Consider the following 14,273-nt stretch of genomic DNA (forward strand, 5'->3'; position numbering starts at 1 on the left):
CTTTTACAGAAGATGAGATTGTATATTTACTAAAAGATCCATTGTTATCTGTATAGACTTTTGGAAGAAGGAAATGTAGAAGCAGCAGCCACAGAAAAGCAAAGAATAGAGGAACTCCAGAGAAGTCGAAGGCGGAACATGGAGGAGAACAACATTGAATACAAACCAAAATTTTTTAAGTGAGTAAAGCAATTTCAGTAATAAGTCTACAATTTGTTTTCTGTTCAGCCACCAACATAAGAGGTCAATGCAGAGGGCATCTGCCTCTTAAATAGGCAGGCCCAGGGTAGTGTAATAAAGAAGTGAAAAGATGGAAACAATCCAATTCCAAGAAATATTTTCAGATCTCTGACCCGTGTCTGAAGCAATTTTAACATATTTTTAAATTAATTTAATACTGGCTAACCAAACTAGGAAGCTGACATTCCCAGTTAGTCCACAAGAGAAGTAAGACGTGGGCAATAGCCTTAAAAATTTCTTCAGATCACCCTGCCAGTGTGCCTCAAACTTAATAGTGGAGAAGGAAATACCAAAGGAAATGTATCAACTCATTTTTGTCCTAAATTTACCTGTGTAATTTAAAAAAAGAAAGTGATGGTGGAAAGAAGGTTTAAAACAACTTGAACAGAATTTTTAAGGTAGTTTTTCAAATTGTAATTACTCTGGTTTTTGTTTTGTTTTTGCGGGGAGAGGTAGTGTGGTTTTTGTTTTGCTTTAATTAAAACATTCCCTTGACTGGTGAAAATGATTGGCTTAATTTTATTGTAGAAAATGAGTGAAATGCAGAAAGGAAACAAACAGCACAAATGGTGGAAGTAAATCAGGCTCCCATCTTGCAATTTGGTCTACATGGTTGGACACATACACACACGCAGAGTCCATTGAAGTCAATAGGGCTTCACATGGGTGCAGGGTTCTATGAATCAGATGGTAGAATTGGATCCTTAGATATTCTAAAATGCCTTCACTTTTAACACAGGTTATGAAATTGTTTTATTTTTAAATCTCTGATGTTTATGCTTTATCCTTTTAAAATATTAAATCAAACCTTTATTAAGACAATTTTCATCTGGGTTTGTTTTGTCTTTTTTTGCTTTTGCAGAAAAGTTATCGATGCCAATCAAAGAGAGAGCTGGGTTTCTAATGACACCTATTGGGAACTGCGAAAGGATCCTGGCTTTAGTAAAGTAGAAACCCCCATACTCTGGTAAACTAAGAATGTAGATCTAGTAAACATATCACTCTCTGAAGAAAAAAATAATAACTATGCACAATATGTTTCTTATAGCTAAATGTGGTTTGTGGGTCTACAGAAAACCTACCATTTGCTTTTATATTCATCTTTATAATGGACTTTCGAAAGTGCATTAGACCAGGTCCCTGACCACTTTTGGATCCTTTTTATTTTGCAGCAGCCATTTAAAAATAACCTTTAAAGTTTCATGTATTTAAAATGCAAAACAAAGGAAGCAGATACATTATCCAAAGTTGTTCAGAAGAGGTTGAAATACACAAAATTGCAACTGGTGCTTAAAACAGACATTGAGAGTAACAACAAACAAACAAAATGCAAGAAAAAAAAATTTTGTTTTAACTTATTTTGTTAAAAACTCTTGTGTTACAACAGTCTATCATTTCCAGCTTGAGGCTAGTCCTTTAGTGGGATGTGCTTGGACTGGCCTTGTCAAAAAGACATAATGCTTTTCTGGAAGCTGTTCCCATTCATATGCCATTGTTCATGCCTTAAACAAAACATGAAGATATCCAATAAGTCATTTTAAAATATGTATTCTTAGGCTTGTGTGAGCGGCAGATTTTATTCATATTCTAAATATTGGCGATCATGTATTATTAAAAATAAAATCCACCTAAACTGATGAGAAGGGAAAGTGACCTGCTGTACATGCTTTAGCTTTGCGAAGCTGGTTATGTAATCAGACTGAAACAGGAAAACTAGCTAACTTTGTGACAGTTTTGGTAAATGCATCTGGGTTGTTAGTCGGAAAATTCATATCCAACATGCGTAATGCTGTGATATATTTATCATATGTGCCACTGATTTGACATGGCCTCACACTTTCTCACATTTCCCCATAACTGTTTATACAATTAGAATTCACTGTAGGTTTGCAACAGTATTAGAAACACAGAAGGATTTAATAGGAGGTTTTCTGGTTTCTCTCCAGGCGCTGGATAGCACTATAAACATAACGGGCACTTTCTGTCATGCACACTATACTTTACTGGTCTGTTTGTCTGTGTCCACTCCCAACCTGAATTTCTTAGCTGAATTTGTTTGGGGGATGGGTAGAGGCACTCATGCGTGCTGGGTTAATGGCTTTTTGTGTTGTCAAAATACCTTTTATGCAAAATTAATTTTTACAGTTTTTCATAAAGTGATTCTATAGTTTTTGATTGAGAAACAGGACTCTTAAATGTTTTTATGCCACAGTTCAATGTCTATGGAAGGAGGCTGGGCACTTTCTATCTGAAAAAATGACTGAAATGCATAACCACAGAGGGCAAATATTATTAAAGAAAGTTTTATTAGATAAAAATTTTTATTCCATACTGTGGGATCTAGTCTTCTATTAATGCATCTGGTGTTTAAGTAAATTACATTTACCTGTATACATCTTCTGAATGTCCTGATGACACTTCTATGTGTACACATGTCTCACATCTTTTCGCATATACATGGTATATTTACTTTTTCTGCAGCTCAGCATTTCCCACAGTTCTGGACATCTGGGCTTCTCTTCTCTCTCTGCAGCTTCGTGGAGGCAGATCAGTGTTTTGGTGCCTCATGCTCTGGACAGGATCCCTCTGCTCCTTCTTACCGCCAGGTTTTCTGCCTCCATGGCAGCAGATGGTGTTGGTTTCTCTTGCGCTGACCCTTACCTTTCAATTTGAGTTGTTTCTGCCCAGTTTTGGGGCAGTGGGGAGCAGTGTTCTCCTCTTCCCCTTTCCTCCTCCTTCCTGGGTCAGTTACACCTTCAGTAGTTTAACCCTTGCTGAGCATCCACTGCAGTGTTTCCCTGTTGGCTCTTCTGCCGCTCTGTAAGCATGGCAGAGCAGCCAAGAAAACACAGGGTTAAAGCCAAGCAGTGCTCTGTTTGTGAGGCAGCCTTCCCAGGCTCGGCAGACAGTGAGTTGTGTCCAGCCTGCACCCAGCCAACCAACTCTAATTCCATTAGGGCCGAGGGCTGCTAATCGAAAAGCTAGGTGGGGTATTCTTCCCACCAAGGCAACTGTGGCTTCAGCCGGGGAAAAATGTACCAGAACTCCCAGTGCAGAGCAGGGAGAAGCTCTAAAAGCAAGGAGGACCCTGACCACTTGAGCCAGGGATAAGTAACAGAAGACCCTTGCAGAACAAAGAGGAGAGGCTTGCGGGACCACCAGTCCCTCCATCCAAGTCTTAAAGTGGATCCTGAGCACCCTGGGGAAAGAAGCAGGGCCCTTCCTCCCAAGCTAACCAGGAAGGGTTGGACAAGAATTCACTCCTCCCCATGGGAAATGGGACCCAGTGAGAGAGGATTATGAGGAAGACCTCTTCAGAGGGCTCCAGACCCTGAGAAAGGTAAGCCACAAAAGGCCACACCAAAGCTGAAGCAGAGCTTCAGCACTCCCACAGCACTCTAAAAATGTTAAAAAGGCAAAAAAAGGGAAAGAGAAAGGACAAAAAATCCAGTAGATGAGAGTCCTTTGACTCCTCTTCTGTTCCCTCAGCCCCTTCCCAAACAGTATGGGCAACCCTTTTTTCGCTTGAGAAATGTCAAGCTATATGTAACAAGATTCAAATCCAGCCTGTTCAGCTCACCTCAGATGACTTTGGGGTATGGATGAGGGTCAAACCCAGAGAAGAAAGAGGTGATGGAGCTTGGGAGAAGCAGCTGGAGGAGGTGTAAGAGGTAGTATCAGCATAAGCATAACCAGCAAATTACAACCTTTCCATAGACACCTTACTTTACCTCCTTTGTAAAAGGTTTCGTTCATCTATAGGGGACCAACAATGGTTGCAACAATGACCTATACGGTCACAGTTCATGTCAATAACATCACAAGCAGGTTATGGTGAATACCCGCTTTCTCTGGGTGAGGATACGTCACACGGGGTGGAGCATGCTCTGTTTATCTCCAAGCTCTGTCCAAAAACCAAGCTGTGAGGTGAAGATGGCCAGGTTTGGGATGTCAGAGTTGGCCCCAGTCCTGTGTGAGGAGATCAGGTAGTGTGTGGAGGTGAGGTGGCGTTCGGGTGGAGAGGTTCAGGAGGTCCATGAACCAAAGCTGGCGGGGCCAAAACATGGCTCGATCCCGGCGAATCTTGCGTAGGATTTGCGGGAGAGGGATATGGGAAAGGCGGAGTGGAGAGAGTCCATCCAGGGAGGAAAAGGGCATCGCCCTGCGAGTCCTCCTGCACAGCTCCCCTGGAACAGTAAATCGGAAGTTAGTGGTTCTCACGAGTGGCGTAGAGATCCCATCACAGTGTGCCCCACTTATGGAAAAGGTACCAGAGGGTATTGTCGTGCAGTTCCCACTCGTGATTCAGGTAGAGCATCCTACTGAGCACATTGGTGGGTGCCAGGGAGATACATAGCCTGGACTGTGACCTGATGTTTGATGCCCTAGTTCAAGAGATGGATGGACAGAGGGAGGGAGTTCTTGCCCCGCCCTGTTTGTTGATGTAGACCACCACTGCAGTGTTGTCAGAGAGCAATTGGATGTGTTTGGCCCATATGTGGGGAAGAAATGTCTGGCAGGTGAGATAGACTGAACGCAGTTCTATGAGGTTTAAGTGCACCCTGGCTTCTCAAGGCATCCAGATGCCATGCGCCATGTGGCTGCCTAGAAAGCGCCCCCACCCGTGAGGGAGGCATCTGTTGTGAGCCTGGTTTGTGGTGTGGGTGGCTTGAAGGGAGTACTGACCAGCACGTGGGTGGAGTTGGTCCACCAGATGAAGGACAGCAGTGCCGGCTGGGGAATCAGGATCTTGCTGTCCAGGTGGTCACATTGTGGTCTGTTGACAGAGAGGAGCCAAGCTGAAGGCAACGCATGTGAAGACGGGCATGTGGCATAACTAAGGTGCACGCTGTCAGATGTCCAAGAAGGGGGAAGCAGCAGCAGATAGTGATGCGGGGGTTGCAGCGCAGTCCTGCAATTTGATTCATGATGGTGGCGAAGTGGTCAGCCAGAAGGAAGGCCCATGCTGCGATGAAGTCGAGCCAGGCCCCAGTAAAGTCTATCGTCTAGGTAGGGATGAGGACTGACTTCTCCTTGTTGAAGCAGATCCTGAGAGATGCATGGAGAGTAGAGGATGGCGGAGAGTAGGCGGGGGTCGGAAAGTGCAACAAGGAGCCATTCTTCCAGGTAAGGGAAACCAGAGTAGCTGAGACTGCACATCTGTGTTGCTACAACAGCGAAGACTTCGGTGAATATGTGTGGAGCCATTGCTGTGCCAAAGGGCAGGACTTGGAATTGGTAGTGGCTGTGCCCCAGTGTGAAGAGGAAGAACTTGCAATGGGCTGGGTGAATATCGATGTGGAAATAGGTGTCCTTCATGTTGAGAGCCAGACCACCAAGGAGTTAGGGGTGGGTGAGTAAAGAGAAACTCCACGTCTTTGGCGGGGACAAAGTACCATCTCTCTGCTCTCTTCGGGTCAGGGGCTCAGGAGGCAGAGGTCTGTCATATCATCTGAGCTGGTTGCAGTTAGTGGGGAGAACCATCCATGAGGGTACCTGGGGTTGGAGGATGTCCAGCCATTGGTTCCTGATATTGGTGGCAGTCGTCTGGTGGGGACAGAGAGGTCAGAATGAGTGCCTCATCTGGGAAGGAACAGGCCACTGTGAGAACTGGCAGTCCCGGTTCCATCTCTCCTTCCTCCTTCCCATACACAGAGGGCACCGGAGGGCACACTGGGGACAGCTGGTACGAAGCTACAGACAGGGCGGGGCATGCTTGGTAAGGATCTTAAGGTGCCCAGTAGTAAGGGTCTCCGAGCATGGGTGGTCTGCACCAGGATCATAAGGGGGCAAGTGAGGAGGTCTGTGCCATGACTCTGAATTCTGTTGTGGGGCCGGTGAGAATGAAGCCCTCGAACTTGGAGGACAGTTCCAGCAATGGCGGTGCCATTGGTACCAGAGGGTCGAGGTGGGGAAAAGGGATGCACCACTCCAGCAGCAGCAACAATGGTTCATCTGCCAGGAAGGACAGAGATGTTCAGTGGTCCAGGAAGCAGAGGAGAACCAGGGTACAGGAGCAGCCGTTCTTCAGTAGACATCAGCGGGTTAAGGCGGCTAGAAGTACGAGGAGTTGCATGGGATGACCCCAAGGGTCCAGGCGGCATCGGCAGTACAGGCATAGGCGTGCAGGTGCCAGTGCAGTGATCGGAGCCGGCGCTTGTACTGTACTGTTGCCTCTTCCATGAGGAACTCCCGAAGTCAAAGTTCTCAGGACTCCTGCGTCCGTGGCAGGAAGGATTTACAGATTGCACATTGGGTGGCGATGTGGGCCATCCTGAGCATTACAGCCCTGGTGAAAAGGGGTGCAGGCAGGAGGCACAGTTCTGGAAGCCTGGATTCCAGGGCATTGTCCCGTTTGGGGTTCCCCCCGCCTCTGAGGGCGAAGAAAGAAAACTACACCAACTACCTGTGAACTGGAAGCTACAATCGGAGGTGGATTAAGATTTATTGGGGCCCTGGGCACAAAGAACATTTGGGTCTTCCATATCCCATTAAAAACACAAATGTATCAAAATGCATTAATACAAAGACTCCATTCAGTGTTTACACACTGCATTAATAATAAAGCAAATCATATCCCAGTTCAGTATGCCTAAATTAACTGCTCAATTTTTCTACATAGAAAATGAATATGGTTTTGGAAATTGGCTTAGATGCATGCAATATATGTAAAATAACTCGAAATGAAATAATGTTAAAACTTTAGTGCTCTTGTAGACTCTTATTTAAAAACTATTAGCACCTGTGAATATCCTCCCTGTTATCAGAGTAGCAATGAAACATTAAAACATTTTTTTACATCGCTCACTGTGGTAAACTACAAGAAAAACATACAGGCCAAGCCAATAGTCTCTAATACAAGTTCACCAATACCTTATCTTAATTAAATTAAGCAACACACTATCCATGTCAATTGTTTATCAGGCCTGAAACATTAAACAACAAAATACTATATTTATTTGAGTAATTATTTAAACAAACCCTCTATAATCCATTTATTATTTCACATTTGGATTGATTATTCTCTGATTTAGTAAGCACATCCTTAAAGTTTCACATTCCTGTTAAAGAGATTACGTGTTACTATTTTGATTCTGTGACGTTTAGCCCATCAAAGATCCCTTTTGCCACCATCTATTGAACTGAGAGAAGCTTAGCAAACTGATGACAGGCCGACTTTGCGTGTCATTCCCAGGAGCATCTGTACATAGCAATGGGGAAAATGTGCTACACTTAATATCCTGTAAATGTCTCTCTTTTATATACCCATTAAATTTACCTTTTAATAATACTATCACATTATGTAACCAAAAATACAAAAACATTAAACATGATATAAAATATGTCTTACCTTTCAAATGATTGTTTTCTCCTGAGTTTTGAGGGAGGAAAAATCATGTATAATGTCACCAAAGTCCATTTGTCAAACCAGTTCTGACTCAATTGCCGTTAGAGATAATGCATTCAGATGCTTTTACTGCATTGTTGTTCTCAGTTCATTTTTTATCCTTGCCATCTTCGAAAACGTACATTCTCCTTCTCAATTTGTAACTGGTAGGGTCAAGAAAATTCTGAGAGCAACATTCACATTAGGGAATATCGATTGAAGGTCGCTTTGCCTGAAAACTTTCATTTGTACAAAGAATTTGAACTGTATGAGTTCATTGGGAAAAATTTTTTTCCAAGTCACTGGGGTAAACTGCAGCCAGTTCAGTGGCACACTTGTGAATGTCAGAAATGTCCAGCAAGTTGTTTTCAAATAGTACTCCAAAGCGGTCGTTCAACAACCTATATGCATCCAGTTGGCAATGAAGACAAGCTTAATAACTTGTCGATTACAACCAAAAAAGTCTCAGTGTGAAACTTTTATATTCCCTCAAATAAAACCTCAGGTTGTCCCGAGTCATCTGCTGTTTTTGTTTTTGAGAGTTGGATCACTTTGATATTTCTGTGAAAGAGTCTTGCATGTGTTTTTAGCAGCATTTTCAAAATTCTCAAATTCTTCTCATAGAGAAGCCACAAATGATTCTAGTGATTGCAGTAACTGAACTACTGCATTCAGGTTGATGTCACTTTTCTGTAACTGCAAGCTGGTCATTTTAAACCCTTTTAAGAACAGTGTCTCAAAGTTATTCCATTGTGGCAATGGAACGTGAGTCCATGCTCACTTAAGAACTTAATAACTGCTACAACATGCTTAAGGACATCTCTCCAGTACTGACATTCTGCCTGAAACTGCTGAGCTAGGCCCACACCAACTGTACCTGTTGCCTTTGCATGCCGTATCCATGCCAGCATACAATTTCAGTGGGCCAAGCTTTTCTCGTGTTCAGAAAAACGTGCAGGGTGTTCCAAATCACTCAATTGTTCAATAAAGGCATATGTTTTGGTTGAAACAAGTTTGCAGGCAAAGCAGTAAACATTTCCAGTGAGTAAATAAGCAGTCTCACATAATAGATTCACTGTTGTGCAGCTGACAAGAGAATAGGTCTTCAGACAGCCAACACGTCTTCTGTCCAGTCACCCGAGCAGAAGCAGAGAAATTTTTAATGTTTTTGTTTTGACAAGAAGCAGGTGAACCCACAGCAATCCAAAAAACTCCTGAAATTTTCATCAATGTTATTCCACAAGGCAGGATCACTGCTAAATTCATCTGATTGCATTGCATTTGTCTCACCTGCATAACTCAGTCCTGGCTTGCCTGCCTCTGGCAGGTCCTGATCTATAGTTTCCTCCTCTTGAAGGCCAAGGCCACCACTGCCAGCAATAGTGGCTGTCAAACCAACCTTGTCATCTTTATCCACTGTTTCTCCTTTCTCTCTCTCTCCTTGAAGTATTGATTTATTGCTAGTAACTTTTGTAGCAAAGCAACTTCTTTAACCTCCTTTGCTTGTTTCAGCTTTCTCTTAACACTCCTTCTTAAGTGACACCAAGCCGTACTCTGGGTTTCCTAAACAAATACAGGGGCGGTAAGATTCTTTTTTACTGTCTGTCAATTCTAACGGAAACTGTTGGCATCTGACCAATCATGTGGCAGGTCATTTGCATATTGCAACAGGAGTGTCTCAAAGTTTGTTGAGAAGTGACTGAAAAAGAATCATACATACTACATATTTAAAAGCAAAAACCTTGGAAAAATATTTTAGCTTATGTACTTAAAATTCAAAAACAGCTAAAAATAAACACAAGATTTTTCTAGGGGCCCCCAAATTGGCTGGGGCCCTTGGGCTTGAGCCCCGTGCGCCTGTGTGTTAATCCACCACTGAGTACAACTAGATAACACTATGAACAACTGTATACAAATATCTACACGTAGCAAACAGACAAGAAATCACTCTCTCACAAAGCTGAGGGTGCGAATGGACAGGGGTTCTGACTCTAGCCATGCGGCAATAAGAGGGAAGTGGAATGGTGTCGACCCTGCATGGCCTGTTGTAGCCTCAGCTGCAAACATGAGGTGGACGTACAATGCATGTGCCGGTCAATGGACACTGCTACAGAATCTTTCGGCTCCAGTGCATGGCTCACATGTGCACCCACATTTGGACCCAGCACTTGAAGAAGAAGGTATACTACCTTGTTTTTTCCTCAATTCATGCTTCTGCTTGACTGAAGAAATGTATGCCATAGTAACTAGCTAGAACTCCACTTACTCCCATGCTAGCAGCAGTAAAATATTGATGCATAAAGAATATGAAGTTTAAATTATGAAGAATTTCCAGTAAGAAACGCTGCTGATGAAGCCTTGATAAAAGAGTTTACATTAGGGATTGAAGGACTAGTTCCAAAGAAAATATTGAACCATCCAGAAATACTGCCTTCCTCCCTCTTCTGTCTTAGCTATGCATGATTTTTTTTCTCACCTACCCATCTTTCCCCTTATCTCACTATTATCCTATTCTGTACTTCAGGCCATATGTCTGCCTGAATAAATTGTTCCCCTTCCCACACACCTATTCTGCTAGCCCCACTACCTCCTCTCCATCCTTAAAGTGCTCACCTAGTTTTCATGCTACTAGTAGTGCCTTCAGAGTTCTGTGATACTGTGATCTTGGGGCCCATAGTATTTCCCTGAAGTGCTTCAGAATACAATCCATGCCAAAGAAAAGCAGTGTAGAGTATAGGATCACATTAGCAGCTGACAGCAAGATTTACATCAAGGGCAAAGGTAACGGGGAAGTCTAAAATGGTAGAGGAAAGAGAAGCTGGTTAAGGGGAAATTGAGAATGAACGGGTCATAGAGACAATGAGAATAAGCCCTATAGGAATGTAATAGGGTTTAATGTGGTCCAGTTTGTAAAGAATACATTAAAGGTATAAGTAGGATGTTGGGCCTGGCCTGAGACTTTTTACGGCAGCTGGAGATGAGCAGAAATCTCAGTACATTCAGCTTTTCTCAAAAAGTTCAGATAAACATCCAGATATTATAGTGCTCATCCAAACCTTTCCGAATCTGAGAATCTGTTGAGGTCTTTGGGTCCCTGAGAAGGCTGTGATTTCTCCTTATTGTAAACACTAGAAATGTAAAGGAGAGTCTCAGCTTTCATTTTAAAAAGTCTGTTTCAAGTGAAACTATAAAACAAGGTAAACTGATCACTAAGGTTGAAAGGATCAAACAACTAGGTTCCACTTCTGCAGCAGAAGACTAAGGGGACCAAACAAAGCACAAACACACACATACACACTTTTTAAGTCATGTAAAATGCATCCATTATATCTGAGGCATATCTCAAAGAACCACCCGGCTCACCCTATCCATAATCCAGAAACTAGCATTGTGCACAGTGGGGTGACAGTGATAGATAGGAATTCATTGTGTTGTGGTTGGAGAGGCTTAGCAAAATAAAAATTTGCAGGTGTAATCAAAAAATGCTCAGGCTGTCTCTCTCAGGGTTTGCTCATCACTAATTAGAATGTCAATGAGAATTTCAAAAGCGTCTTAAAGAGAGAAAATATAACTTTACCATGCGGAAAGTAAAAACAACTGGGGAAACTTGGATTCTGATCCTCGGAGGTGCTGAGCACCTGCAATGCCCATTGGCTTCAGTGGGAGTTAAAGGCACTCAACACCACTCAGGATGGGGCTCTTTCATTTATACATCAATGTAATAGTTCCTCTTTTAGCATTTTGTTTTCCTGTGAGTGCTTGAGATATAAGCTATTTGTCTAGGAGGTTTTGACAGAGAATATTTTTTTTATCTTGTAGTCATTCACATTATTTTTACTTTAAAAGAAAGAAGCATGGACTAATGGAGAACTGTTCATTGTTGCAAGATTGCATATTCCATCTGACGGAATGGCTAGGCAGCAGGTCTGCAGAAAAGGACCTAGGGGTTACAGTGGACGAGAAGCTGGATATGAGTCAACAGTGTGCCATTGTTGCCAAGAAGGCCAATGGCATTTTGGGATGTATAAGTAGGGGCATTGCCAGCAGATCGAGGGACGTGATCGTTCCCCTCTATTCGACATTGGTGAGGCCTCATCTGGAGTACTGTGTCCAGTTTTGGGCCCCACACTACAAGAAGGATGTGGAAAAATTGGAAAACGTCCAGCGGAGGGCAACAAAAATGATTAGGGGACTGGAACACATGACTTACGAGGAGTGGCTGAAGGAACTGGGATTGTTTATTCTGCGGAAGAGAAGAATGAGGGGGGATTTGATAGCTGCTTTCAACTACCTGAAAGGGGGTTCCAAAGAGGATGGATCTAGACTGTTCTCAGTGGTAGCAGATGACAGAACGAGGAATAATGGTCTCAAGTTGCAGTGAGGGAGGTTTAGGTTGGATCTTAGGAAAAACTTTTTCACTAGGAGGGTGGTGAAACAGTGGAATGCGTTACCTAGGGAGGTGGTGGAATGTCCTTCCTTAGAAGTTTTTAAGGTCAGGCTTGACAAAGCCCTGGCGGGGATGATTTAGTTGGGGATTGGTCCTGCTTTGAGCAGGGGGTTGGACTAGATGACCTCCTGAGGTCCCTTCCAACCCTGATATTCTGTGATTCTATGATCTCTTTATATAACCTCTGTTTAATCTCATTGTGCTAACATAATCCCATTCACCTCAGTAGCATTACACCATGGATGAATTTGGCCCATAATATCCAAAATAGTAATGAACCATTCTTTGCCACTTTACTTAAATACAGTCTTATTAATCACATGGGCATATAATGCCCCCAGTCTGTGTGTGCGGTTCCCACTGACATCAGTCTGAGTTGAGTGTGTATAACTGATACCATGATTAGCAGGAACAGAAGCTTTGTGTGTTCAGTACCTTTTGAAAATCAGATTTTAATTTTAGTGCATAACTTCAGACACCAAGTTTGGAAAAATGTCTCAATTTTTCATTAATGCCATTCTTCATGAGGCAAAGTTACATTTTATGAACCCTACAGGTGCTATCACTGACCTAATTTTGTTTAATTATAAGCACTATATCATTCATCAAAGGGAAAAATCATTTAAAAAAATTAGCATGAAACCAGTGTATGGCATACTAAAATCTCTCGTATTCACATAATGATAGGGACACTCATTGCAAATTACCGAATGTTAGGAATGAGCAAGGAGATGAACACGCAATAAAAAAAGCCTCAAAGAATAATGCATCACAGAATATTCTTTCTTTAGTTTGACAGTTGTCATTGATCAGAATTCTTAATGTACTATAGAATAGTTTGTTAAAATAAGGAATTCTTAATAATACAAGACGTCTCTACAGAATCTGCTATTAAATCTTTGCTGACGAGTGAGAGTAGCACACTGTATTTTGTGTGACTACTAAAGTGTATAGACGAGCAGAGGGCAGATTTGTGAGGTGCTACTAAAACTACTAAAACATTTTAAAATAATTTATAGCAGCCCTTTTTTTAGGAAAGTACACCACAGATGTAAAGAGCTTCCTTCCTGCAATCTGTCCTCTGGCACAACTCTCCTTTGATTTAGTTCATGTTGTCTGAAAAAGGACTGTAAGGTCAGTCCACAAAACAGGCTTGCCTCATTACGTGGTCAAGACCCCAGTCCAAGGAATATACATGAGTAACTTCAGGGCTTGTCTATACTGTGCCGTAGTGCAGTCTACAGGGATATGAACTGCAGCAGGCACCAAAATGTTGCACTCCAACTGCCTGATGTGGATGCTGCTGGTGTGATCTAAAAGGTAGCTAGTTTGTATTTATGTAGTTCTCTTCAACAGGACTATGTTAGTGTGAACTAGGTGCCATTTAGTTTGCCCCAGCAGCATCCACATTGGGCAGCTAGAGCACAACATTCTGGTGCGCGTGGCAGTTCATGGCCTGGTAGTCCATACTGCAGTGCAGTGTAGAGATCACCTTACCTATGTGAGCAGTACTATTGACTTTGAAGACTATTACTACGTGAATACAATATTGTCCATGTGCATGTGTGTTTGTAGGCTCAGACCCTTAGTCCTTTAGGCTGGTATGAAAAGAAAAAGTCCATAAGGTGAAATCCAGGTTTCATTGAAGTCAACAGCAAAGTTATCATTGACTTCACTGGGGCCAGGATTTCACCCTCAAGTCTCTATTTGTGCCAGATCTGTCTGACTCTAAAATGCATCCTTCTATCCAGGAATTAAGGGTATTAGGTAGCTAGTAGAAACAGCAGAATGAGAAACAAGTTTCTTTACAAAACAGGATATGTTCAAAACCATTTCCATCATAACCCAATATTAATGAATTAAAGATAGCAGACAAATCCTACCTGCTTGTCTTTGTTATGAAGCACGTCTCCACACTGCAGCTGGGAGCATGCCTCCCCGCCCGGTTAGACAGACACATGCTTGCTCCGCGAGAGCTAATGCACTAAAAATAGTCATATGGACGTTATGGCCCAGGCTGGCCATCTGAGCTTGGAGCCAAGGGGATAGGCACACTTGTCCTCAGTCAGTTAGCCTGTGCCACTGCCCGTTATCTCAGCGTTCACCCCACTATTGTCAGCACGCTAGTTCAAGCACAACTAGCGTGTATCTGTCTACGTTCCCACTTCTCCGGGCACGTTCTCAGCTGCCGTTTAGACA

General features: G+C 42.8%; 1 protein-coding gene across 4 annotated transcripts in view; it reads left to right on the plus strand.

Moving 5' to 3' along the window:
* Positions 1–14,273, plus strand: part of OSBPL6 (oxysterol binding protein like 6) — a 247,104-nt gene that overhangs the window by 194,821 nt on the left and 38,010 nt on the right. For 2 of the 4 annotated variants that reach the window (XM_074967668.1, XM_074967670.1), the window contains 2 exons: positions 57–179; positions 1,103–1,207. In XM_074967668.1, the coding sequence (XP_074823769.1) occupies positions 57–179; positions 1,103–1,207 (228 nt within the window). Of the gene's footprint in view, positions 1–56; positions 180–1,102; positions 2,549–14,273 lie in introns of those variants that run through there. The other 2 variants (XM_074967671.1, XM_074967672.1) reach the window with 2 other exon arrangements.

This window comes from Natator depressus, chromosome 11 (genome assembly GCF_965152275.1).
Source record: "Natator depressus isolate rNatDep1 chromosome 11, rNatDep2.hap1, whole genome shotgun sequence".
NCBI classification, from domain to species: Eukaryota; Metazoa; Chordata; order Testudines; family Cheloniidae; genus Natator; species Natator depressus.